General features: G+C 36.2%; 1 protein-coding gene across 1 annotated transcript; it reads left to right on the top strand.

Moving 5' to 3' along the window:
- The first annotated feature begins 1,098 nt into the window (after positions 1-1,098).
- Positions 1,099-25,901, top strand: LOC149085078 (ubiquitin-conjugating enzyme E2 S). Its single transcript, XM_089232863.1, has 4 exons — positions 1,099-1,368; positions 15,610-15,757; positions 23,445-23,635; positions 24,767-25,901. The coding sequence occupies exons 1-4, from the start codon at positions 1,360-1,362 to the stop codon at positions 25,094-25,096; spliced, it is 678 nt and encodes a 225-aa protein (XP_089088989.1). The 5' UTR covers positions 1,099-1,359; the 3' UTR covers positions 25,097-25,901.
- The last annotated feature ends 1,703 nt before the right edge of the window (positions 25,902-27,604 follow it).

Genomic DNA, 27,604 nt, shown 5'->3' with positions numbered 1-27,604 from the left:
CACTACCGAAACGGCACATAAAATCCCGTGTTAAATTCGTAGCTTCTATCGCCCCCCTGGACCATTCCATCACCTACTTTGGGAAACACTGGACAAGAACAAAAGATAAAAATCTGATGTCTATTTTTTTCAAAACATGAAATAAAAATTTGGGACCTTTCAAATAAATGAAGTGGTGCGTAGAAATATTCACATTATATTCTGCCTTAGATATTATTTACTACTTTAATATAAAATTTCATCCAACATGTTTTTTTAGGTGAATACGTCTTTTAAATCATTTGACGATACTGGGTGCATTCGAAAAAAGTTGCGAAACTTTTCGAAAACGAAATAATTTAAACGCTCATATGTCAATAAGTATTCAGTATATATCAGTGATTTTGAAGTGTGCGAGTAGATCTTGTTAAAGAAAATCCAATGAGATACCCTTCTGATTTTAATACCTCTTCTCTTGACATAGTAATGACATAATTAAATTATGTCATTACTTACCATGCGATTCAAATTACAAAGAATGTATTCACGTCAAAACCCCCAAATTGGCTACCTCAATTTTTTTAAATTGATAGATTCAATAAAGCGCTGGGGGGGGGGGCACAGAATTACTTGAGTGCTTAGGGCCTTCAAGCGCCTTAATTGCGTGCACCTGTAGGCCGAACTTCGTTCGGCGCGGGCCTATGGCCCACAAACGGCTTCGCTCCTCCGATCGTTAAAGGGGACCCCTGCTCCCGGACTGAAAATATCGACTCTGTTTTCACCACAACCAGAAACATGGCAAAACGGATAAGTTCAAACAGAATGATCCAAAAACCAGCCCCCCCGAAATGTGAGAAAATGACCGAAAAAAGAGAAAAAGATGGCCAAATCTATTGTTCTATCACATTGGTCTCCCCGAACGAAATTTCTGGCTACGCCCCTGTTTGGTAGTAGCTGAAAAATTCGTTAAGTCGAGGCGTTCGTTAGCAGAGGTATCACCAAAGCGTATTAAATTATTGATACGCTTTGGGTATCACTGTACTGGCTAATACTGGCAATGACAGCAAAAGCTCTCGTGATCCGTATGAATTTCAACCCAGAATCTGGCAACACGAAACAACTCAAGCTTGTTTAGGCACAAATTGTTCGATGGGGACGAAGCAGTATAAATTTTTGAATCTGTGCGGGCCGTTGGTAAAATAACGGACAAACGAAAGTTGTGATGTTATTTTCCAGAAAAAACGAACATAATTTATTTAATCCTATATACAAGTTATGCAAATTATTGCAATATAATTACTAATTTCATCCTTTAATGTGTAGTATTTTTTTTCATATTTTTGTTGTGTATTCTTTCGTGTAAAGCACACGTGCATCATCATGTCTTCGGTAAGTACTGCTTTCGAACATCATGCACGAGTTGAGAAGTTTTTGATGTTCTTCTCATGCGTTGCATTTAAGAATTTTCAGTATTAGTAAATAAATGCAGCTTATTAATGGTGAGAAATTAGTTGTGGTTTTTTAGTTTTTAAAAGTTCATGATATGTTGTAAACGAGTGTATCAATTTTTCGCGCCTGTATTTCCGAATTAGTTTATTTGTATTTAATGACATCTACGAAATGAGGTGAAAATCAAAATCCTTAGGAATAACCTCAGTAGCATGAAGTAAAAATTCACAGGCGAAACTTTAAAGGGTGTTTTTAAATAAATTAAAATATTATATTAATTAAAAATGGCGTGAAAGTAACTCGAGTGTAACAGTTAAACCTCCATACAACGACAAATCTCCCCTAACGATAATTTTTCGTTGTCCACACATCGCTGTATCGAGGTTTCATTGTATATTTGTGCTGATTAAAATCTAGCCATACTGAAATATATTAGTTTAATTCTCATTTTTTACCGAATTAGACCTGTGCAGCCAAAATTTGGGTCCGTTTTCTGGACACTTCACAAAATTCCGGATCTGAAAAACGAACCCTTCACAAAATAAAGAATAATGAAACCATGAAGTTGACATTTCATTTCTTTTGTGATAGATCAACTAGATCATTTCGCTTCTCACAAAATTAATGACCCTTTTCACAAAAAACAGGACCCTACAAAAAAGTCTGGACAGACCCTTGCTGTGGTTAATTTTTATGAGGATGTTTTGTTTCAGTTAGACTGGGTTTCACTTCCAAAATTCAGTAAAACTTCAGATTACAAGTAACTCAGTTTAGAAGTGTTTCTCAAGACGAGCAAAAATTTTAAATTTTGACGTAATATATGAGCAAGCATCTCCAAATTTTTTGGAGATTTTCACTTGATAAATATAGATTTCTTTGCCGGTTTTTGACGTCTGGTTTTGACATGACAAGTGTCAAGAACTGGTTTAAACCGTCGAAAACCTTAATGAATGCTTTTAAATAATGTTTTGGACACAGTGGGTATCTATAAAATAAGGATCTTACTTTTTTGCCTATTAAAATGTTTTACTTTTAACTAGTCAACTGTCCAATTAATTTCCCGAGCGTTACCCACAGTGTCCACTTTTTTTTGAAGATGCGCGCACTTTCCTCCTTTTTTCCCCTTTTCTTGGAAGTTTGAAATATTGAAATATTTTTTTACAGCATGTTTTTTTATAGCTTGAATGTGTCGAGACATAATATGACACCCCAAAAGAGGGGAGGGGCAGTCATAATGTCCTGTGACTAAAAGAAATACTGTTGATGGATTTATGTGGAACCATAGTAGTTGAACCTTTGCTAAAAGATATATGAGTAATAAAACAGACGCATCTTCGCGAGGGAGTTGGAAATTAAAACAAAAGTGATGGGGATGCAGCTTTGCAAAACATGACAAAGATAATAGTAATAATAATAATCTCAGACCTTGAAATATAATTGTCAACTCCATCTAGTGATGAGATAATAAAGTAGAAGGATGGCAGCACATGTATGACAAATTATTTTGTCATATCTATGTGAAAAAGGCCGAAAAGTCTGCGTGACTGCAAATGCCGTCGTAGGTACCAACATTACGTATGGCAGCGACGGCAAACGGCGTCGTAACCACTTGACTGGTGAAAAAGACCGGAGATAGTCTGCGCGTCGGCAAATGGCGTCGTAGGCACCAACATTACGTATGGCCTTCGTAACCACTTGACTGGTTAAACGCTAATTTATTACAATAATTAAAACAAAATATTGTAATTTAGGATTTTTTGACACATGATGAGTCTAGAACAGGCAACGTATAATTTTATCATTCATTTTATCCAGACTACTGATCACCTGCGTTCAATTTGTTCAGCGAAATAGACCTGTTTATTGAAAATATAGAGGGGACAAATACGTGGCTGCTATTCAACATTGTCTTTTTTGCTGAATATTTGGTTTGGTTGAATGATGCTTAGGTATTCGGCCGAATATTTGTGTAAATCTAAGTAAATCAAATTTTAAAAAATTATATTAATTGGAATTTTCTCCATATGAAAAAATTTACTGATTATATTTTATTGTGTGGTGTGTATCCCTTTCTGTTAAAGAGGTTATATCAGAGTGAATTTCTAGAATAAATAAAACATGAAACTGCAAATAGAATCGCACTGCAATAAGGTGGAAGTGAGTATGAATTACACAAGTACACTAACTGAATTATGTACCTAGACAAGACACGTATAGAGCTACTGAAAGAATCAAAAAGGGGAAAGAACATTTAAAGAGGGAAAAATAAGAAAAGTTGAGATGGGACGAATATTCGGCTGCTATTCGGTATTTGGCCATTTGGTTCGGCTGAATATCTGTAAATCTAAGCACAATAAACTAATTTAAAATTATATTAATTGGAAATTCACATCAATTAAAAATTTACTGATTATATTTCTGTGTTGTGTGTATCCCTCTGTGCAAGAGGTTATATCAGGGTTAATTTCTAGAATAAGTAAAACATAAAACTGAAAATAGAATCCTACTGTAATAATGTGGAAGTGAGCAGGAGTTACACAAATTCACTAACTGAAGGAACTACAGTAAAATCTCTCAATAACGGCCCCTGAACATGTGTATGCTATTGGGAATAGTCATTTTATTTCTGAAAAAAACCTACAATTTGCTATCTATGTGACATGTAAAATGATAATCCGTTCTTTAATTGATTATGATAATTATATAATTTATTATATTTGAAAGTATGATTATATTGACACTAATATTCTGTCTCAACGACAGGGCCGCAACTAGAGGGGACCAAAGTGGGCAGTAAATTTCATTCTTTAAACTCTCCTATGCTCATGACGTGTGGACCAAATGTGACCCTTGATTTAAGTGACCCACGGCAAGACTAGATCACTTCAGTGACTCTCCTTCCCCATTGCCTTCAATGTATATACTCGATGCATTTATACTCAGAAAAAGAAAGCATACATAATTTTTTCTCCCATAGAGTTTGGGGGAAAAAACTCCCTTGAAAAGCAGCTTGAACATTATTTTTCTCAGTGATATGTATTTTTTCTTTTGACTCCATGGCCAAAGTGGCTGTTGTTTGGAGGCCCCAAAGCAGAATATGTTAAAATCTGCGGCATGTGTCACAGAACAATCAGTGCTACTGCAGAACAACTATCTAGTAGAATTTTAAGAAAAATGTAGAAAACACTACACAATTATGAATTTTTACTGCAGAACATTTTCCGTCAGCCGAGGGCTCACTGTAGAACAATGCAAAACATTCTGCTTTGGGGTTTGGAGGTTACCTATAATGTAAGTCTGTGGGAAGTGTGTTCGGTTTCAACAAAATGTGGCTGTTCAGAGGTGGTCGTCAAAGGAGGTTTTACTGTACCTAGACAAAAAATGTATTGAGCTACTGAAAAGGGCAAAGAACATCTAGAGAGAAAAAAATGAGTCATAAGTTTTATGATGCATGAATACTTGAGTGTAAATAATGGTTGACATGTTTTTAATTAGATGTATAATTGTAACAAGCGTTGGAAAAAAATGATTCTGTAAGCACAGTGATACTTCGGCTTACGAAATTTTCTGCCTCAGCTAACAAACATTTTTGATATTAATGCACCATTTGATCATTTTTGTCGCACCACTGTCATTTTCTGTACACGAGGGCTAATTAGACAGAGACCTACAATTTATTGGCGATTCCGAATGGCAGGCTTGTTTTTTATATTCATCGAGGGGTTGGTGCGCTAACCCCTTGATGGGGGACTCCCTGCGGTAGCAGTTTTTTCTTTGGTCATGTCACTGTTTCTGTTGTACGCCTGTATCAGGAAAGTTTTCTGACAAGGACGAACCGGGTATCGAACTTGCGACACCTCTGCACATCTTTTGGTACTTTAGGCGAGTACCTTATCGACCTGGGCTACCGCCCCCCCCCCCCGATATTAACGCACTCACCAAATTAAAATTGCCCATCGTGAGCTGAATTTTTTCACCAGCCCCGATCGCATCATCAGAATTATGGCCACTAGAGCCCGATTAACCCATTTGTCCACCTCTGAATCTTTTTCCAGATCTGCATCTGAAATTCTTTCAGTCATTTCATATAAAATGATGATCCAGCCAAAATATAAAATGCGTTGGAGGTAAGAAAAGAGAACTTATGTTTCAGAGCACACGTTCTTTCGCACACATCGTTCTGCAAGGCCAGGATTACACTATAAACGTTTTTCTTTTATAAAACTTGGAAAATTCAACTAATGGGCGTATCGGTTACATTTGAGCAGATGTAACTAATAGGGTCAGAGATGTCACTGTAATTTACCTAGGTCCCGGGATGAACACCTGAATATGGGAGCTATGTCAGATTTGTGTTGGTGAAACTCAAGTGTGTTTGTATGTGTGTGCCCAGCATTCAGCGTGTTTTGTAGGTTCAGTAGGTTGTGCCATCTATATAGGGCTGCAACTAGGTACTTTTTAAAACAGGGCAAGCAAACATTTTGGCACCCCATGTAATGTAGAAGAAGCAGTTATAAAGGGTGAATTCGACACCCCCCCCTCTAGTCCAGATCTCCCCCCCCCCATAGTTGCGGCCCTGAATTTATCCTCTAAATTGGTTTTTCATGGATTTGAAATTTAATATATGATAATACATATTTGTGTTGTAGGTCTGTGTGATTTTCGTGTCGACCAGAGCTTTTTTCAAAGGAATAGCCAATTCAAAATTGGAATTTCAGGTTTCACTAACTTTTCCTTGGATAAGGTTGATAACAAAAGACTGGTTCCTTGTTTTCGGAGAACTAACTTTGATGTTTTGAGAGGAAGGTTAGCGGAAGTTTTCAAAGACCAGTTGGAATCAGTGGGGGTGGTAAGTCAATGGGAAGAATTTAGTACGAAGCTGTCCTCTGTTTTTCACGACGTTGTACCCTTTGTTCGAAAAAAGCGTGTTTGTACATTGCACCCTCTATGGTTCACGGATAGTGTGCGTAACCTTTATCTTGAAAAGAAAAGAGCATTCAGAGAGTATAAAAGTGGAAGAAAGCGATAAGGGATAGTAAAAAGGAAGTTGAATCTAGGTTGGCAGATAACATTGGCTTTGACCCAAAATCATTTTTTCAATACGTCGATAATGGATGTAAGGGGACAGTTGCCCCCTCTCGGTAGGAGGGTCTAGGTTAGAGAGCAATGTAGACATGTAGTGTTCCATGGGGTAATAAAATCCTCAACGATATTCAAGTGGAAGATGTGGAGGTCCTGAATCTTCTAAAAAATGTATGTGCAAGCAAGGCACCAGGACCAGATGATATCTATCCCAGGGTCCTCAGGGAATGTACTAATGAATTTTTAGGGCCAGTCGCACAGATATACAGGAGTAGTATTGCTGAGGGTATCGTCCAATGGATTGGAAACTTGCTAATGTTATTCCGATATTTAAGAAGGGTAGTAGAGAAGCTGTGTCCAATTATCATCCAGTGAGTTTGACGTGCTCCATCTCGAAAATTGTGTAGATAAGCATTTAGCGTTAAGCTGATAAGTGCATGGCCGCTCATTTTGGTTCGAACAACCCACGGTTCTCTTACGAGATGAATGGTGTTACTATCCTTGATGCAACTAGGGTCACAGATTTGGAAATTCTCATTGACAAGCGTCTTAGGTTTTCTGAACATTGTTCAGCGGTGGTCAAAAAAAGCGAATAAAATTTTGGTCTCATTTTCAAAAAGGTCTCTTCGCATTCTCCTAAAGTCATTCTTCCCCTTTTTCGAGGCTTAGTTCGTCCGGGACTGGAGTATGCTGTAAGGTTTTGGAGACCATACCTACAGAGGGACATAGACTTGGTTGAAGGGGTGCAGAGAACAGCTATGCTTGTCCTTATTGGCACACAGGGCTTGAGTTATGAAGAGGACTTCATTTTTTTGAATGTTTACATTGGATAAACGCAGGTGTCAAGGAGATATGCTCAAAGTGTTCAAAATTTTCGACAGGATGGATAGGATAGACCATGGACATTTTGTAGGTAGTAAATTGTAACACAATTGGCACGTTTAAAAAATACGATAAACATGTTGGTAAATCGAGAAGCTATCCATACTTAGAGTAAGACAATCATAATATTCTTTATGGGCATTGTATAATATTTTATCATATGTATATATTGTTTATAATTTTTGTGATTGTGTTTTTAGTTAGGTTGCTGTATTTTTGAAATATGACATCCATATTTGTTATGGGCATCTTTTTCTCAGCCACCTTGTTGAGCCTTTTACCTGTTGTGGCATTGTATTTGTATAAAACCTTAGAAAATCGTATTTTTAGCCGATTACCACTACACAATCGCGGGTTTCAACCCTGGATTTTCACCAAAGGCAAAATCGGGGGTACGGAGGTCCCCGCCCCAAAAAAATGAAAAATTTAAAATATTTTTGTAGAAAATTAAAATATTGGAGAAAATTGTCTTTTATACTATGTTAATTTAAAATTATTTCTGTGTAAGAAATCCTTCTGCCCCTCCTAAAGCTGATTCTGCGTACACTCCAGTGATTTTTGCGATGCGAAACTGTGACTACCACATAGCAGCTAGATGACAAAACTATGAATATTCAAGGTAGAGTTTTTACAGATTATTATTTTTTTGAACGATCTTGGAAAATGTTTCACTCTTCGAACGGGCGTTCCAAATCATTTGATTTTTCAAAAATGCGTATTTGCAATCTTGTAAAAACAAGGAGAATTTCCGCAGTATAGACTGCTGTCTTTGAATGCCGGCAGATTGCTGCAAAAGTACCATAATTTCTGATATGTAACCAGAGGGGAGAAAATCTGTAGGGGAGTAAAAACTCCAAAATTCTCTTTGAAAATTATGTACACTGCCCGTCATTAAGGGAAACAAAATATCTTCTACTGCGTGTATATCAATACAGTACAGTATACGAAGTAGTAAAACAACTTTTTCAAGGTCGTGAGCGATCGTGATAATTAGAGCCAGGATTATATGCATTAAAAAGTGGCAATATATGCTGTAAAAATATGCAAATATGCACTTAAAAATGCAAAAATATGCACTTGAAATACTAAAATGTGCACTTAAAATGCCGAAATATGCACAGAAAATCCCCAAAATATATATTAAACACCCTAGAATATGCACTAAAAATCTTGAAAAGTCAAAATTTCTGAAATATGTACAACAAATGAGAAATTATGCATTAAAAAATTACCATACAAAAAATAAACAGACGTTTTTAAAATGCATTTTTTATATTTCTTATACTATTTTATATTTCTTGCATATGCATTTCATTTACCAGAAAAATATCCCCTCATATATGTACACTATCTACCAATAAGTATTTGGACACCTATGCAAATGACGTTATCTGCGATCCTGAGATACGTCACTCCCTCCGCTGGTATATATCGTGTAGGAAACAACATCGGCATTAGTCGCATGCAAGATGCCGCGCAGTTCGGAGCTCTCTGATTTCGAGAAAGGTATAATTATCGGGTATCACAAAAATGACCGATCTTTAAGGGACATATGTAGCGAGCTGAAGTACCCAAAATCGACAGTGGCCTATGTGATTAAGAAGTGGAAGGTGAGCTGTGATTGTCGGAATTTGCCCCGAGTCGGCAGACCAACGAAACTGGGAGATAGAGACCGACGGGTGCTGTCCAGAGAAATTCGGAAGAACCGCACACAACCGATGGCCCTCGTCCGCGAGGAGTTTCAACAGGCATCCGGGAGTATTGTTTCAATGAATGCCATCCCTAAGGAAGCACATCTGATTGGTTTTCATGGTTGTGCTGCTGCCCATAAGCCTTTGATCACAAAGTCCAACCGCATTGCTCGGTTAATGTGGTGCAAAGCACATCGAAATTGGACCGTAGATCAGTGGAAACGGGTTCTTTGGAGCGACGAATCAAGGTTCACCCTCTACCGTTCGGATGGCAGGGTCTGGGTCTGGCGTCTGCCTGGAGAACGTCTCCTGCCAGAATGCATTGTGCCAACAGTCAAGTTCGGCAGAGGTGGAATTATGGTCTGGGGGTGTTTCTCCTGGTATGGACTGGGACCCTTGGTCCCCATTCATGGTAAGCTCAACGCCGATGCCTACTGCACTATTTTGGATGACAATGTGCTTCCTACGTTGTGGCAGTTTTACGGGGTGGACCCCTGTTACTTCCAGGACGACAATGCCAGCTGTCATACTGCGAGGTTAACCAAGGCTTGGTATGGTGTCAATGGGGTTCATCGAATGGACTGGCCTGCCCAGAGCCCAGACCTGAACCCGATCGAGAACCTCTGGGACGAGTTGGATCGCCGAATTAAGGGGTGCCCTACCCGTCCAAAATCAGTGAAGGAACTGACATGTCTTCTCCAAGCCGAGTGGAAGAAAATACCACTAGCCGTCACACAAGGACTTGTGGAAAGTATGCCCCGGAGGGTTCACGCTGTAATTGCCTCTTGTGGAGGCTCTACCAACTATTGATTTTGAATAAAGTCAGTTTTTCTTTTCTATCACAGGTGTCCAAATACTTATTGGTAGATAGTGTATATATATATACCGCATATGCAAATAACTTCTAGATATTTTTTAATTTCTAGTTTGTTGTAGCTGCTCAACAACGAAAATAGCAGTAGCAAAATAATTTCGACACTATTTGTAAAAAAAATTGAACACTTTGACATATCTCTAGAAATAGCCTTACACTAAAACGGTTAATATTCGTAAAATACTTCATAAATATATATTAATTCACTAAATTTCACCTGCGGGAAAAACACAGATACTTTGAAAATACACTGCTCAAAACAATTAGGGGAGCACATGGTTTTAACAAAATTACGCAAAGATGTATACCGATAAGTAACATAAAATGAATCATCCATAATTTAAAGCCTAGCAGGAAACGGAAGAAGAAAACTTCATATGCAAATCAAAGTTCATGATGTCAAAAACCAGAAAAAGGAGATAAGGGCAGAAATCGGGATGTTGCAGAAACGTCTGTTTTACTGCCGTAACTGTGAAATTCGATTGTGCAGTATTTTTTTTTGAGACAAGGTGACTTGAGGATGTCTCAACAACGTGATTTACCGGAATCCATGGCGTGGCGTGTTATAGGCAGACTGGAATCCAGGCAAACACAACGCAGTGTCGCGGACGCTGTTGGAGTCGCCAGAAGTGTTGTTGCAAGGCTGTGGAATCGATTCCAAGAAACAGGAAATGTTAGACGTCGACCAGGGCAAGGTCGGCCACGCGCCACTACAGCAACTGAGGACCGGTACATGCGGTTAACAGCCCGTCGAAACAGAACAGAGAATGCTATGCAGCTGCAAAGACGGTTGCTCTTGGCAACAGGACGAAGGGTGTCCAGCCAAACAGTTCGTAATCGGCTTCATGTGGGAGGGCTCTATGCGCGTAGGCCAATGGTCTGCATGACGTTGACCCCACGCCACTGTGCGGCCCAAAGAAGATGGGCTGCTGAACATCGATATTGGAGCAACATGATTGGAGCCAAGTGCTGTTTACAGACGAGTCCCGATTCAGTCTGGAGGGTGACATCCGACGTGTTCTGGTATGGAGGGACAGGGGCACTCGAAATAACCCCACATTCGTTCGTGAAAGGTCACAATACAGACGAGCTGGTTGGATGGTATGGGGTGGAATCAGCATAGGCGGACGTACGGACCTGCATATCATTCGGAATGACACTTTGACGGCCCGAAGGTATGCAGACGAGATACTACGACCTCATGTCATCCCTTATGCTAGAGCCATTGGAGATTCCTTTGTTTTCCAGGATGATAATGCCCGACCGCATAGAGGTCGTCTGGTGGAGAACATGCTTGAAGCTGAAACAATACAGCGTATGGAATGGCCAGCGTGCTCTCCTGACCTGAATCCAATCGAGCATGTTTGTTGACGACGCATTGCTGCGCGACCAAGGCCGCCTGTTACTGTCCGAGACTTGCAGATTGCACTTCTTGAGGAGTGGAACAGTATTCCCCAAAGTCTGATCGATAACCTCATCGCATCCATGGCAAACAGCAGTCTTAGCTGTTCGAGGAGACCACACGCCCTATTAAAACTCATGCATCATGTCTAAACAGTACTTTTTTTTATCGTTTACATGTAACCAAATTGTTGCCCTAAATCATCTTTTCATGTTTTTTCCATATTTTCAAAGAATTAAAGCTTAATTCCAAATTTTTTTACGTCTTTTTTCTGTATTGCGCATTGATACGCGTGTACTATCCATTGTATGCCAATACGTGGCTGTCTCGCACGGTTTTCTTCACTTTTTTGCTTGCTCCCCTATTTGTTTTGAGCAGTGTATTATGAACAATATTTATTTGAAAAATTATAAAAAAAAATTGAGTGGGCTTAAATAAACCTTCAAAAATATGCACTTATACTGAAAATTCTTTAATTTTATGCATTTATATGCATTAATGCTAAAAAAGGCCAAAATATGCAAATGCATATGCACATCCGGGCTCTAGTGATAATACTGTGAAAAGGGGGAAGTCGAGGAGTTTCTTCTACTTTTTCTTCTTGGAGCCAGGAAAGAACGCGTAAACCAAATTTTTATGCGTCTTTTTCCACAATTTCGGGTATTTGGCACGTTATAGCGCATCAATGGCATCTCTGAGGGTTATTGGTCTTTTTTTCAAGTTTTGTGAAAGATCTTTTACCAAAGTTTTATAGTGTAATACCTAAAGTCTTTTTCCTGTTTTCTCTCTGTTATCTACTTTTCATTACACGTATTGGCACTCATCGGCACTACAGTGAAAATATCTTGAAGGGAACTCGGAACCAGAAAGACCCAATGGCCAGTGTGTGCGGCAGATGAAAGTGTCCAAGTCACATTTTTTTTTAACATAGTCTGAAATTTTCCAACATTCGATGACAGCAGGGTTTATAGCCAGTCATAAAAATCACAGCGAAACAGGATATCGTTTAGCATGCCATCTGTACTGGAGCTATTGATGAGATGGGTGCTTTTCCTACCGTCAACATTAGTCATAAATCACAAAAGCTAGGAACCACTGGTGCTTGAAACATATAGGGATCCTCATCATTTTTTTTTAAAAACCAGTTTTGTTTATTTTTGTGAAACATTTAGCAAAGAGTGACCATTATCTCTTTTTCCTCCCCACCATTTTTTTTGGTCATCTTTGCTGTTCTATTAAAAAAAATTTTTTTTATTCGTCTTATGAAGAAAGACATTGGCAAGTTTTTAATACAGATTGAAGTCCTGTTTCCCAATGTGTACATCACTTGTATGGGGAGACTAACCGACAGTTTATCAGATGAAATGAGAACTTGTCGTCCCTGTCCAGTCTTTTTCATTTGGTTTTTGGCGTTAGTTCTTGGTCGACGTAGCTTAGATAAACCATGGATAGATTTATTATCAGAAAATCAGTCACTGAGAATGAGCTGCCTGATCCAGCAACATCATCTAAAAATATTCGTCAGGATTCCAGTAAGTCACCTGTGTTCAAAAAACGGAAATGTTTGTCTTCTTCCCAATCTCTTTAAAAACTATTTCCTTGGCCAAAATGTGGATGCTACAGGAGTTCAGTGCCTTATAGACTATGCTTCGCTGGCTGATTTTCTTAGAGCAAATTGTAAAAGACACTATGAGACTCGCCATAGGACATTTGTAATGTAATATCCAGAAAAATCGGAAGCAAGATTCCTGAAACTTCAAGAATTGAAATCAAATTTTTCACGACAACAAAAATGCTTCAGTGAAGTTGATGTTATTGACACCAACAAATTATGAACTGAGATTTCGATCAAAGTTGCCAAGACAATTGCCCAACTTGGTTTACCTTTTATGAAAGGAAAAGTGATAAAAAATTGCATAGTTTTTGCAGTTGACACCCTTACAGAACTTATACCAGAAAAATATCGGAAAACGATGGTTAATGCTGCTAAGAATATCACTCTTAGTGATACTACTGTTGCAAGATGATTTGATGCCATTGTGTCGTAAAAAATGCTGGATGATCGTAAAAAATGCTTAGCAATGTTTGGCACAACTTATTCCTGCGAATGTGCTTTTTCTGTGATGAACAATTTGAATAACAAGACAAGATCAAGACTGAGTAGTGAAAATTTAGAAGCATGTATGAGAATTGCTACCAGCAATATTGAAATAGACGTCAATGACATTCTGAGATAAATTCAAAGTCAAGGTTCTCACTGAAAATTAACTCTTTGGAAATGAAAGGTATTTTTAGTATTTTTATTTTAAGATCCTTCAATCGGGCTGAGAAAAAATTGTATTCATTATGAGTTTATCCCGTCGACCAGAGGCGTACACAGGAGGCATACATAGAGGGATCATGATCTTCCCCTCAAGCTGACCAAAAACTTTTAAAGAAAGAAAATATTTTCGTTTTACAAAAATTAAAATATCCAAAGAAAATACCTTTTATATGCTATTTTATTCAATTTCTGTTACTGGCACTCGGGTTACTAGTTAATTTAAATGTTTTTTGAATGTTCTTAAAATTTCTGGAAAAATTCCCTTGTGCCCCCACTCCCAAACCTTTCGTGCTCCCTCCAAAGGCCAATCGTATGTTATTTGAATGTGAATTGTATTTAATTTTGTATCAAAAACCACCATTTTTCTCTTCATATCTGTTTTATTTCATTCATTCCAATTTCTATTAATTATATAGGCCTACCGATACATAATATTTATTTAATTTTAATGATTGTGTGATTCATTCTAAATTTTGAATTTTCGTAAATCCTGAATTTTCATTGATTTTCATAAACTATGAATTTGTATTAATTTTTATCCATCTTCAGTTTTAATTAATTTATGTAAATTGATCTTTACTTTTTTAATACAGAATAATTTTCCTCTTTTATATGAAAAAAAGCTTGGATTTTGCCTTAACAAAATTAGGCTTTCGAAATCTGCTTCTCCGTTTAAGAGAATGAGCAGCATTTAATTTTTTTTCATGTGACAATATTTTTCAGTATAACCAAATAATTCTGCATTATAGATTTCAGTTTGTTTTGCTAAATGAATTTTATTCGCATGCTTCAGAGTTAAACAAAATACCCCATGTAATATGAATTTAAAATTTTATGATTTATATACGCAACCATAAAAATAAATAAAGAAGGTAAAACTCTTTTTCCTGTTTTAATATGAAATTTTGAGTTTCAGAAATAGGTTGTTTTTTCATTTAAATTTTTGAACAGGAAATTATTTTATGGGAAGGGGGTGTAATTTCTAGGTGCTCTTCCCATGGTGCTGGACATAAATGGTGCTCTCGAGATGAAAAAGGTTGAAGACCCCTGCTCTATTGTATATTTTAGTGTGTGGTGTATATCACTTTCTGTGAAAGTGGTTATGTCAGGATAAAGAATTTCTAGGATAAGAAAAACATGAAACTGAAAATAGAATCCTACTGCAATAAGGTGGAAGTGAACATGAATTACACAAGTTCACTAGCTGAAGGATGTACCTAGACAAGAAAGAAATTTAGAATTTTTTCCAAATGTCCACAGCATTATTCCTGGAGGGCAAGAAAGTGCATTGAAAGCATTTTTTTTTTGGAGTATACAGGCCTGCTAATAAGAAAAAATGTACAGCATCAGTTCTTTCTTCTAGAAAACTTTCAAATAACTGGACTCAATGGGAAGTATATTGTCCCCAGGGACACACACACACACACACACACAGCTTGCCTTCTTGTGACCCTGGGGTAAACTTTTTCTTGGTGCCTTCTGCTTATCATTATGAAAAATAAATGAAAATTAATTTTGTGGGGGAGGGGGCAAGGAAATTTACATAATATTACATAATATTTATTTAATTACACTGTTGCCCCAGCCTAGTTACACACCTGATTGTCCTCCTCATACTAGAAGCATGAATGTGCAAATCTCCTTTTTTATCAGCTGGTTGGATACTTTATTTTGCTATCTAAGTTTTGCCTGAAACGTGAATATGTATCCCTATTGAAACACATGCTACGAAACATTTTAGGAAAATAACTTCTATAGAGTAACATGGGTAGGGTAAACAATCGAAGGTTATTTCCAGCATTCCCCCCCCCCCCCCCCAAGAACATTGCACTTTCATGCTTCTAGCATGAGGGGAGACAATATTATCTAAGTCGTCCATTATATATATACATATATGCACATTTCATGTTCTTGTTTTTTTTCATAGAGCTCAAATGTCGAGAACTTGTCTCCTCAAATTATACGACAAGTATATAAGCAATTGAGAGATTTGTGTGAGAATCCACCTGAAGGTATACATATTTGGATCAATGAAGAAGACGTGACTGATATTCAAGCTGTGATAGAAGGCCCAGGTATTATATTTGACTTTTGAATTTATAACGTACTGTAATTCCCCAAAGCCAGTGCTGTCTTAAGGCATGGGCTTTAAGAGAAAAGAGGCCTCACAAAAATGAGATCTGATTGAAATTTTCAAGAATTTGCCTGGTAGGGCCTCAGAAAAATCACTTGGCTCAGGGTGCTCTGTCCGAAGCAGAACATTTTGCATTGTTGTGCAATGATCTCTCAGCTGACTGAAAATGTTCTGCAATGAAAATTCCCATAATAGTGTTTTCTTCATTTTTTTTTTTTTTTAAATTCTTCCCTAGATTGTTCTGCAACAGCACACTGATTGTTCTTCGACATAAGTTGCTGTTTTCAGCATATTCTGCTTTGGGGCCATAATTTGATATTCATGCTGTTTCCTGCCTTGAAAACGGTAGGGAAGATGGGGAGCACAGTAGACTTACCCTTTAAAATTAATTTATTTCTATTTTTTTTAGCTTTATATTTTCTCTCACAAATTACAGTATTATGTAAAAAAGATTTCCAACTGGTAAATCACATGGTCTAAGCATAATTTAGCCATTTTGTGGAAAAGTTTGCTGATTTTGGCTGCACAAAGTAAAATTTTACTTTATTAGTGAGGGAAACTGTTGTACCTTGAGCATAGTAAATCTTGAAACACTTCAAACAGTATTGCATTCCAGATGATGTTTTGGAGTGGAGTGCAGAAGATTATAAATACATATAACCTTACAACAGGGCTGGACAGATCCCAGGCACCAGGTTGCCATGACGACTAAAAATAATTGATATTGGTGCTTAAAATTTTCTTTATGTAGTTACTAAATTGCAGACAGAGAGCAGCACAAAATGTTTGGAGTTTATAGCAGCATATCTGTCAACATGAAAGAGGGTCACCACGCCCCCTGAAAAAGTCAAAAGAAGTATTATTTCGGACCTTTTTCATCGGGTAAAATTTATTTTGGTGCCTAAAAATTTGTCACCTAGATTTTTTTTGTGATTAGTCCAGCCCTGCCTTACGACTGGATGTTTTTTATCTGTGACCTTTAGACAGAGCCGTAACTAGGATCTTTGCCCCGTCTGGGACAAACATGATTCAGCCGCCTGGGGCAAAAATTTTACTGTCCCCGCAGCTTTAAAATTTGATAATTTTGTAATGGTGTTCTTTGTTCCCACTTAAAACTGCCACCCCCCCTTAAATTTTGCTGCCCGGGACAGTTGCTCCCCTCTAGTTATGGTCCTGCCTTTAGAAATTTTGTGAATAGGTACACTTCAATTACAAAATTGTGTTCTTGTTTTTGCTATGTTTCTTTTTAACATTGCAAGTTCAATGAACTATTATTTAGTAATTATAATCTATGTAGCTACCTGATGAACCATACAGAGTGCTCAATCATACCAAGCATTGTGGGTAAAGTTATTAATATTTTCACAAATGGAGGAACATCATGTACCCTGAAACAAAAAAGATTAAGTACCTTAAAACAGTATAAAACTTGAAATTTTCCTAAATCACTTTGGAATACTTGCACTATTTTGTAACTTTTTTTTGCTTTTTAGTTATATAATTTTTACAGTTTTTATTTTAAATTTTAGCTCTATACTTCTAAACTTCAGCTATCTCCATTTCTTCTTATCCATACACATTTGGTTATATCCTGGTCAAATTTGTTGGAAAAAATAATAATTTTACAGTGTGGGATGTGCCCAACAAAATTTTTTTAAAGTGAAGTTCCTTAGGAGGAGAGGTGAGAAAATATTTCATAACTTCCCAATGCCAGGTATAGCAAATGTTGACATCATGGATGTATCTCTAATGTAATCTCTTAGCATCAAAGGAACTGACAGAACTAAAGATTAAAAACATTTAACTTTCCTCTCTACAAGTATAATTTGTGAAATAAATACCTTTCTACCTCCACTATTGTTGCTTTGTTTGTATGTATTAATCACATTAATGCCACTATTCGTATATTTTTTATTTACATATGATTTATATTAAAAAATACTCATTATGTATAAATCTTTTCCCTAATATTTGTAGTTTTTTTAAATTTTACCCTGATATATTTATATTCAGGATACAACACTACATGTTTCAAGGTACAAGACCATGTTGTACCTTGGAACATTTTTGCCTTCTCAAAAAATACATATTTCATGATTACATATATATATATATTGAAAAAAAAGCTGATTTAAATTGCATATATGTTTCATGTAGTATATAAATTTTATTGTAAAAACAGACTGAGAAAAAAAAGTTTGAAAAATAATGTTCTGAGGTATAACAGTCTCCCCTATTTTGAATTGTTTGTTAATACAGACAGGAAAAATACAAAGAAATCAGTTGAACTAAAAAGGTAAGGTATTTATTTATTAGAAAATAAAATTTACATATTTACAAAGATAATTTATCTTAGAATATTTTCTTACTCGTAGTCCACATGGGGTACTGTGCTCTTATCCTTGTTTGTTCATTCAATAGTAAAATCCTCCTATGCTTTTAACTAGAAAACCTTAAGGATTAGAGAAATGTTTATTTTTCCCATTAAAATTTATTTTGAACATAATTTTTCTTTTTTCTTATTCTATTTTTGTTAAAGAAATTGTTCTCCAAAACTTGTGGTATTTTAGAAATATGGCCCACAACAATATATTAAATAGAATTCAGATGTTTTTGGAAAGAATTACATCATTCACACACACACACTAAAAAAGCTTAACAATCAAAAGAATTTTTTGTTTTTGCTAATTACTACAGGAATTAGGCCCATATATGTTACTTGCAAAGTATGAAATATGGCATTCTGTTGAATGCCTGATAGATTTGGGCAAAATATTTATTGCTGGTTTTGAGCTCTATTATCTCATATTATCTTATCTCCTTATCTATTGTACATGTCTATTATGTACATACATTATTTTGTATGTATGTTAACCCTTACAGTGGCAATCCTGAGATATCTCGTGAAACTTCATCTGCTTTATTTCATCACCCCAAGATATCTCGGGTAACACATGTTTATTTCCAATGTGGCAGTTATGCGGATCAAGAAAAATTTAAAAACTACTTAAAAGGTTGATATTTACCCGGTTTACAGTACATATATCATATATTGTGCTTGATCTAATCACAAATACTTCAATTTCATCATTTGCCTGTAACATGTATAAGTTCTAGAGTTATTCTTAATGATTACTAAATGATAATTATAATAATAAAAATGTAAATAAGCATGTAGCACTACAGTCACTATATATTTTATGTATTTTTCATTATACAGATGCCTTGCAAAAGAGGAAGGCTGAAATTGGAACCATTTTTTCCAAAGAAATGAAAGAAGTAGTTGAAAGTAGTCCAAGAGTTCTTTCCAACAAGTTAGCAAAGAATTAAAGATTCTTAGAAGCACTTTTCTTCAGTATGTCAAATTTCAAGAAAAGGATGCAGATCATATATGCCTAAAGTATGCCCAAAATTATGCTTGCAGAAGAGTTTTTGATGATAAATTAGAAGATGCATTAGTCAACTATTTAGCAGAGGCTGCAAGAATGCATCACGACCCAACTCCACAAATGGTGTAAAAACTGGCACTTGGAGAGGCAAATTGTCTTTCTGTTCCAGATTCATGGGAAAAAATGAAATGGCAGGAGTTAATTGGGTTCTTGGATTTGGAAACAGACATGAAAGCCTTTCACTGAGGCAACCTGAAGCGATGAAGAACGACAAGTTTTAACAAATATAATATTGCCACGTTTTTTGAGAATTTAAAAAAAATGACAGTTTTTGATTTGGACCTGCCGATATCTATGTTTGGAGAGCTTTTACAATGCGGCATAAAGCTGGAAAGATTATGGCTGAAAGAGGAGAGTACAACAACTAGGTAAATTTACCTCTGAAGAAAAACACTGTGGCGGTTTGTCTAGAAGGGAATGCTCTTGGGAATTGTGTTCCTCCTTTTTTATGTATTCCAGAGTGCATTTTAAAGGCCATGGTTCAAGAGGCTCCAAACAGGCTTTGCTGAATGCACATCAGGCTGGATGACATCCAAAAATTTCTTAATTTTCATGCAACATTTTATGACACAAAGTGCACCAAATAGACTTATTTTGTTATTGCTCTCTCTCACACAACCATGACAGCCATATTTCTATTCCTGTAACTAACAGTACAAACACGCCACCCACAAAATGCAGCCTTTAGACAGGACAGTCTATGGGCCACTCAAAACTTATTACAATAAAACCTGTGGCAAGATAATGTTGAACAGGCCAGAGAGGCCCTAAACTATAATATCACCAATTTTGCTATGCTTATTATGCAATTTTGCTTTGGTACTGTGTTTTTTAAAGCAGCAGTACCTGAGAACGCCTAATCAGTATTTGAATCTACAAAAATTTGGCCATATGATGTTTTTTAAGGATTGTGAATTCGAGTCCTCATTTGTTACACATCAGCCTCTTCTTGATGATTCAGATAGTGCAACAAGCAATTATACAAATACAACGCCACAACAGGCAAAATACCCAACAAGGTGGCTGATAAAAAGATGCCCATAAAAATATGGATGTCATATATTTAAAAAATACAGCAACCCAATTAAAAATTTCTTGCAAGTAATTCTGATCTTGATATTGCAGAAAACTATTCAAATGAAAACTCAGAAGACCAACCCTAATGATTACATCTTCCTAAGGAATCCACCCACATCCTAAGGTTATTTAAAGAAAAAACACTAATAGAAGTAGGAAAGGTTTTTCAAAAGTAATTAAGATGTGCCTGTTAAACAAAAATTGGAAGATGGTGCTCTTCAAAAAGCTCTGACGATTGCAAAGAAAGGAGAAAATGATTTGAAAAGAGCATGAAAGAGGTTCCACTACTAATTCCAAAACTGTGAAAATCTAATCATTGGGAGCTACATATTAATTGAATTCATAACCAAAAAAAAATATTGTGTATTATGTAGAACACTTGTTCTGGAAAAATTTGAGTACGAAACTGTGTTCGATTTCAAAAAAAAGAATTGAATGGAAATTTTTTCGCAGAAACCATTGACGATGGACTTGTTGATTTCAAAAACATTGTAATGGTATTAGCCAAACCTGAGGTGTCAAACAATTCTCGAATGACACTCTTGTGTGTGTATTTTGATGTTCCCTTGTTTAGTTACTATGTACGATGACTAATTGTTTTGATGAGTTTTTTAAATGTAATTACATAATAAATATTTCATTGTTTGAAGCTGTAGTAATTTTGCAATTCATTTATTACTAATACTTGGTCAGGGCACAGTGGGATACTTTTTACAGCAAGAAAAAGAAACTTGAAAAATCTTTTTCTTTTCAGAAAAGGATTTTTTATATAAAAACGGGATAATGCTTCGAAAAAAATCTGATAAAGATAAATAATCACATAGCTGCCAAGTCTCCAGAATTTTAGATTCATCGCTTGACCTCCCAAATTTTTGTGAAAATCACAAAAAGTCCCTAAAAATTCTCTACTTCATTTCAAAAAATCCCCACTTATGAAAACAATTTCTTGTGGGGCATGAAGCCTCTCCCCCCCCCCCCCTTTCGAAATGACGTCACACGTCGTAAATGGGGAAATTCCCTTTTTAAGGAAGTTTTACAAACCCCCTCATGGTGGTAAGAAAGTTGTTTGTCTTATCGTGCAGGGAAATAGCTTAGCAGCCAATAGTCCTGGATAATAATTGAAGATTATAGTGACGTGCACATGGTCAAAATTTCTTCTCTGTCTGTCTGATGACTTAGTGGTTGCTCATAAGAGCTTGTGAAAATAGGAAAAAGACAAGGTTGTGTTCAAGAAAGATTGAAGTAGGTTGGTTTTTTTGTTTGTTGAAAGCCAAAATATTAATGTCCCTGCAAGTCAAATAGAATCAATCAATATGATGGTCTCTACAGCTATAGGGAGGGTGGAGCCTTCCCATTTTATGGTTCTGATATTGAAACTTCTTTTATCAGTTACTTCAGACATTTAGTTAGTCTCCCAGTCGTATTTGGGATAGGCGGAGATAGACTTCAAAATGGGGGGGGGGCAGGAGGATGTGAATTTGTATGTGTGCATATACATCAGACCAGTCTGCTCAGTCATTGATGCTGGGGGGGGGGGTCTCTCATGGATGGTTCACCTTCCAGGGTTGTAGATCACTGTCTTTCAGGTGCAGAAATGTGAAGGGGTGTAAATTTCCATATTGATTCTGAGAAAATTCTTTTTCATAGTCAATCAATAACTGAATTTCCAAGTCACTTTGCATGTGAGAGAGCCTCTTCTAAATTTAGGAGCTCAGACAAGAGAGAGACCTAAATGTCATCTTCTGTTGCAATTTAAACGTCTGCATGTTTTCTTGAATATACCCACATTTAGTAAGTCATGATTGGATGAATGAGGCGGATATGAATTAAATACTTTATTCTTCAGCGAAAGTTTTGTTTGTGATAAATTCAAAATAGCATTCCTGCCACGTGAGCTGTTTTGTTTTTGCATGGAGTGTATCTGGTTCAAAGCTTAAAGTTTTATTCAGGATACATCCTAAGTATTTGATTGCTTCAACAGGTTTCATCATAGTTTAGCAAGACTGCATTTTCATCTAGCCAATCTTTTATTTGCTCTGTGGTTTCTTGAATGTTTTCTGAACATGTTTCCTTTTCTATGGCTATAAAGGATGACGTTTCGATTGGATTTAAATCCAGCTAGTATGGGGGGAATTGTGGCTCTAAACTCTCTTCTTGAGGCTGCAATGCTCTGACTTTCCTTTCCATTGAATACACCTCTTTAATTTTTTACCTTTAATGTTCTTTCTGAGAAGTAACTTTTAAAAAAAGACAATGATCAGGAAAGTTCATGTTGATTGCTCTCACAAGCAATGAATTGTGATTCGTTCAATCACATAGCTTCACAATAACGAACAGAAGGCAATTATCATGAATTCAGTCACACACAAGAGCTGCAGATGAATGTTCTTCACACAAAACCAGTGCTCCTGAAAAAAATGTTTTGCATTGTTCTGTAACGAACTCTTGGCTGACTGGAAATGTTTTGTGGTAAAAAAATTCCCATAATAGCATTTCTTACAATGTTCTTCAAATTCTTCCACATTGTTCTGCAGTAGCACTGATTATTCTGCAACATGTCACAGATTTCAGCATTTTCTGCTTTGGAGCCAGTGCTGCCCATTCCTAAGAATATTATTAAATTAGAATTGAGAAAGTCTAGTCTGGCCAGATAGGTGCAAGTGGCACAGTGGAAAGATAATCGTCTATCACTATGAAGGCAAGCGTCAAGTCTACAGGTTTGATCTCAGGTAACAGCAATGAAAAGAAGAAAGCCTTTACATGCCACTCGTGGCACACTTGCTGCGGGCTGGTCACTTTTATGGATGGAGTGTTTTATTTTATCATAATTATATTGGTTTTTTGATATAATTGCTCTTTCATTGGGTTGCTGTATTTTGATATATTTGACATCCATATTTGTTATGGCCATCTTTTTCTCAGCCACCTCGTTGGGCATTTTGCCTGTTGTGGCATTTGTATTTACTCAACTGGCCTAGACTATTGCAAACACACTTTAAATGAAATTCAAATTCTGGAAATTCTCCAGCTGTCAAGTGAAATAATTATCATTCAATTTTTTTTTAATAGTAACATTCATCTTGCATTGCTTAATTGTTTCAGATGGCACACCATATAGTGGTGGAACATTTCATGTAAGACTCATTCTTGGCAAAGATTTCCCGTCAGTGCCACCTAAAGCATATTTTATAACAAAGATATTCCACCCAAATGTTTCAAGAAATGGGGAAATTTGTGTGAATACGCTGAAAAAAGATTGGAAACCAGACTTGGGACTCAAACATATATTATTGGTGAGCAAAACATTTTCTGGTTTATATTTTTTTCTTATTTTTGCAGGTTTATTTTGATTTTCGATACAAAAATTAGACTTTTCTGATCATATTTGTTGTGTAGAATAAATAGTGCTTCTGCATAACTCTGCACTTATGCTTTTGAATGTACAGTGGAACCGCGATAACTCAACATCCCAAGGGGATTGAAAAACATGTGGACTTAAGCAGATGTCAAGTTAGCAAGATTTTATTTCATTTCACCTTTAAAAATTTCTAAAAATTGTTTATGTATGCATATGTGTCTGTACATTATTGAACAATTCTATCATCTACAAATTCATAAAATGTTTTGATCTGTAATTTCTGTGTAAAGTTTTTATATTGAGAATAATTCTGAATTTAGGGGAAAAGCATATTTTGATTGCAGGAGATTTGTGGTTTGTGAATGAGCTCTGCAATTGCCCAAAATAACTTTCCTCCTCTCACTTGGAATATTTTTATATAGCTTTCTCGACCATCTCTCACTCAAAAATTTCAGAAATCATTCACATCTATCTGGATTTCGCAGTCCACAGGTTGAGTTTTCAGGTTCCAAACAATGGATCAATGGGAAGTAACCCTACCCAAAGGTTTGGGGAAATCTTTGACTCATATCAATCAATAAACAAATGGCAGAAACAATGGATTATAGAATTTTTGAAACATACATAGTGCAATTTTTCAAACTGATTAACACATGGGCAATTTCTGTAAATGAGTTGGGATAATGTCAATATAAATTGTAGTCAACTTAAGCAGGATTCGGTCATGTGTCGAGTTATAGAGGTTTTTTCCACATTGGATTTACCATTGGAATAATAAATGTAGAGTTACTGGGGTAGGTCGAGTTACCAAGGTTGCACTGTAGTAACATCACAAAATTGACAGGAATTTTCCCCATTCCAGTGTAAAAAAAACTGCTACAGTGATAAAAAAAAAATGTTGATTGAAGAACAGATTTTTCAATAGAGATACCTTCGTCGAAATTAAATTTATAGATCACATTGGTGTTTTTCTTTAAATGATGAATATCATTAAATTATATATTAATATGACACTGCTTATACTTTTCAATTCATTTTTTAATGTCATTCAATCCATATTTTACAGACTGTCAAATGCTTGCTGATCGTTCCAAACCCAGAGTCTGCATTAAATGAAGAAGCTGGAAAACTGCTACTTGAACAATATGATGATTACTGTGAACATGCAAGGATGATGACTGAAATTCATGCTTCTACACCAGTTCCTAAGTGCTCAAAAGAATTTCAGGTTGAAAAATGCTCATCCAGTTCTGTTGCCCTTAAACTGGAGGGCCAAAATGCGCCAAAGGTCGATGGGCCAAATGCAAAGAAACATGCAGGGGAAAAAAATAAGTCATCTGAAAGGAAAAATTCCAAGCTAATGCGAGAGAAGAAGAGAGCACTTAAGAGGTTATGATAGTGTACTATGATATTCATGTTCTTCTCAGTAAGTTGTACATTGAACATAGCTGACTTTTTTTTTCCATAACTGTGCAATTTTCTTTATTGAAGTTATGTCTGTTTCGATGTCAGTCATATTCATAAATCGACTTTTATCTGTTCTGTACACAATGTGCCTGATTTCCATGTAATTTGCAGGGCAAAGCAAAATGCCATATGCAGGAGAAATGTTTTTACATATATTGTAAATTGAACATTGTAGATGCATATTTTTTATAATTTTGCTAGTATTTGTATTGCGGTATTTTACATGAAAAACATTAGTTTCTATGGAAAAATGACAAGAGACTGAGAATTAGAAATATATATGTGTAATTTAATACACAATTAAATATATATAGTCTCGTGTTTATAGAATGTCACTTGCACTGCAAAAAAAACCTTTCTGATTATTGAAGTGGCTAAAAATATGCTTTTTCCCATTCAAATTTTCATGTAATTTTTAATGGACAATTCATTAGGTGGATTGCATATCACCTTATATACTAAGTTCTTGAATGATTTATGGTGATTTTAAATAAATAGTTCAGCTGTATGTTTTCTAAGCGAATCTTATGTTTCAAAAAGATTGATATAAAGGATCATAAATTTTTATAATGAAATTTCGGCATTTGCCTTGGTAATGCATTTAAAGATTCATTATTATATGTTGAATGTTTCATGAAATTGTGATTGTTTTGGTGGTGTAACAGAAAAGAACTGCTATAAAAGTATTCCAAATAGTATGAACTAATTGTAATAAACATTTTGTATTGTGTAAATCCTTTTATTTTGAATGGCAATCAAATATGCTGTCACATTCCGAATTTGAATCACTTGTTATATCGAGATTGTCATTATAAGCCATACTTGTTATAAGAAACTTTTACCGTATGCTCAGTATAAATAATACAAAATTATTTTTTTTCCCAAAAAAATATTTTTCTTCCTAGAAAGCCACACATTTCATGGCAAGTGTCTTTATATCATAGCGAGGGAAATGAAAGTGATGGGTCCAGTCAATTTTCTTGCTGAAAGGAGAGGGAAAGCATCAGCTTGTAATCGAAAAAATAAAAAATCTTGAGAATAAGTGGCAATTGCTAAAAAGTTTACTAATTTCCAATGTGGCAATTACAATGCTGATCAGGAAAATTTTAAAAACCGCTTAAAGGGTTAAATACATTGAAATAATTTTTTATTTTGAACGTTTATTTTGATTAGTTCGAGAGTATCATGGGGCTTCTACTGGATTTATCAGCCTACCAGTTTACATGCTGAATACTCTAAAAAAAAATCAGTACTCAGGGTGTCTACAATCACGGAAGTCCCAAAAAAGGTCACAGACTTTTTTGATTCTTCAGAGATCTTATTTTTTTCCCTAAAACTAAGTCTTTGGAGAAATCTGTGGCATTCAATATTTCTTTTCTTCTCTCAGGTTTTATTCATTCTTTTTTTAGCCCTGGAGGGATGGATGGGTGAGTAGCAACAGAAAACAACAATGCCAATATGTAGCCACCCTACATTGGGGCAGACACGGGTGCAAGAGCTGCGCTGAAACGATTCTCTTGTGACATGGTGCGACGAATCCCTGTGCATTTACGCCAATTCTTGTTTGTGTTTTGCGGAGGTACCGCTAATGCACTTGGTGAGTCAAATACCCGGAATTTAGGAAAAAGAAGCATGAAAATTTTGTTCACGGGACGCGTTCATCCAAGAAAAGAGATATGGAATTGGAAACTTCAATTTTTTCACTTCCCACCGTCTATTACAATCGCGTCATCTCGTGATCCTGGAAATTCACTTTATTTCCCACAAGATTGCATACGCGCCTTTGTGAAAAATCAAAAAGGGGGATTGGTATACTCGTTTAAATTACCGAAATTTTTCTGAGATCGTTGGGGAAAAACGATCTGTAAAAACTCCAGCTAAACTATCTATAGGTTTGTCGTGTAGCCACTATGCGGTCGTGTGGTTATCGTCGGCAGTTGCCGATCATGACAATTTCACATCGCGAAAATCCGGATTTGGCAAACACACACACAGCGGCGGTTCAAGGGAAAAAAATCTACCCATGCAGAACCTATTTTTTTGGTAGACAAAGCTTTTTTCCCCCTTTCAACTCCATTTGGTGCCGCTCAATATGGTCGCACTGTCCGCCCCTGCGTTGGTGGGGGAGGGGCATGCTCTTAATAGTCAAAGGAAGTAGTTCATACTATGAGCATGCTCATGTAACAACTTCTGTGAGATACGATACCAATTATATATAAATGTCCTACCTTTCCAAAACATGTTGGAGAGAATGAAATGTTTGCCTCTCTTGTTTTTCGCACTCCCTCTCGTGCATTGCTGGGATGGTACACATTACTCCTTCACATATTGCTAGGATATTGCTTAACATTGTATCACCCACAGAACTATCAATTATGAGTGATGGAGGGATTGCACTACTATGCAAAGAATTACAAGAAGTGAAATCAGTTCAGAG

The sequence above is a fragment of the Pholcus phalangioides genome, unplaced genomic scaffold (assembly GCF_987345545.1).
Source record: "Pholcus phalangioides strain wild (caught in Gottingen) unplaced genomic scaffold, Ppha-v1.0 ptg000007l_1, whole genome shotgun sequence".
Taxonomy (NCBI): domain Eukaryota; kingdom Metazoa; phylum Arthropoda; class Arachnida; order Araneae; family Pholcidae; genus Pholcus; species Pholcus phalangioides.
Note: the sequence above shows the minus strand (reverse complement) of the source record. Positions and strands in the feature narration are given on the sequence as shown.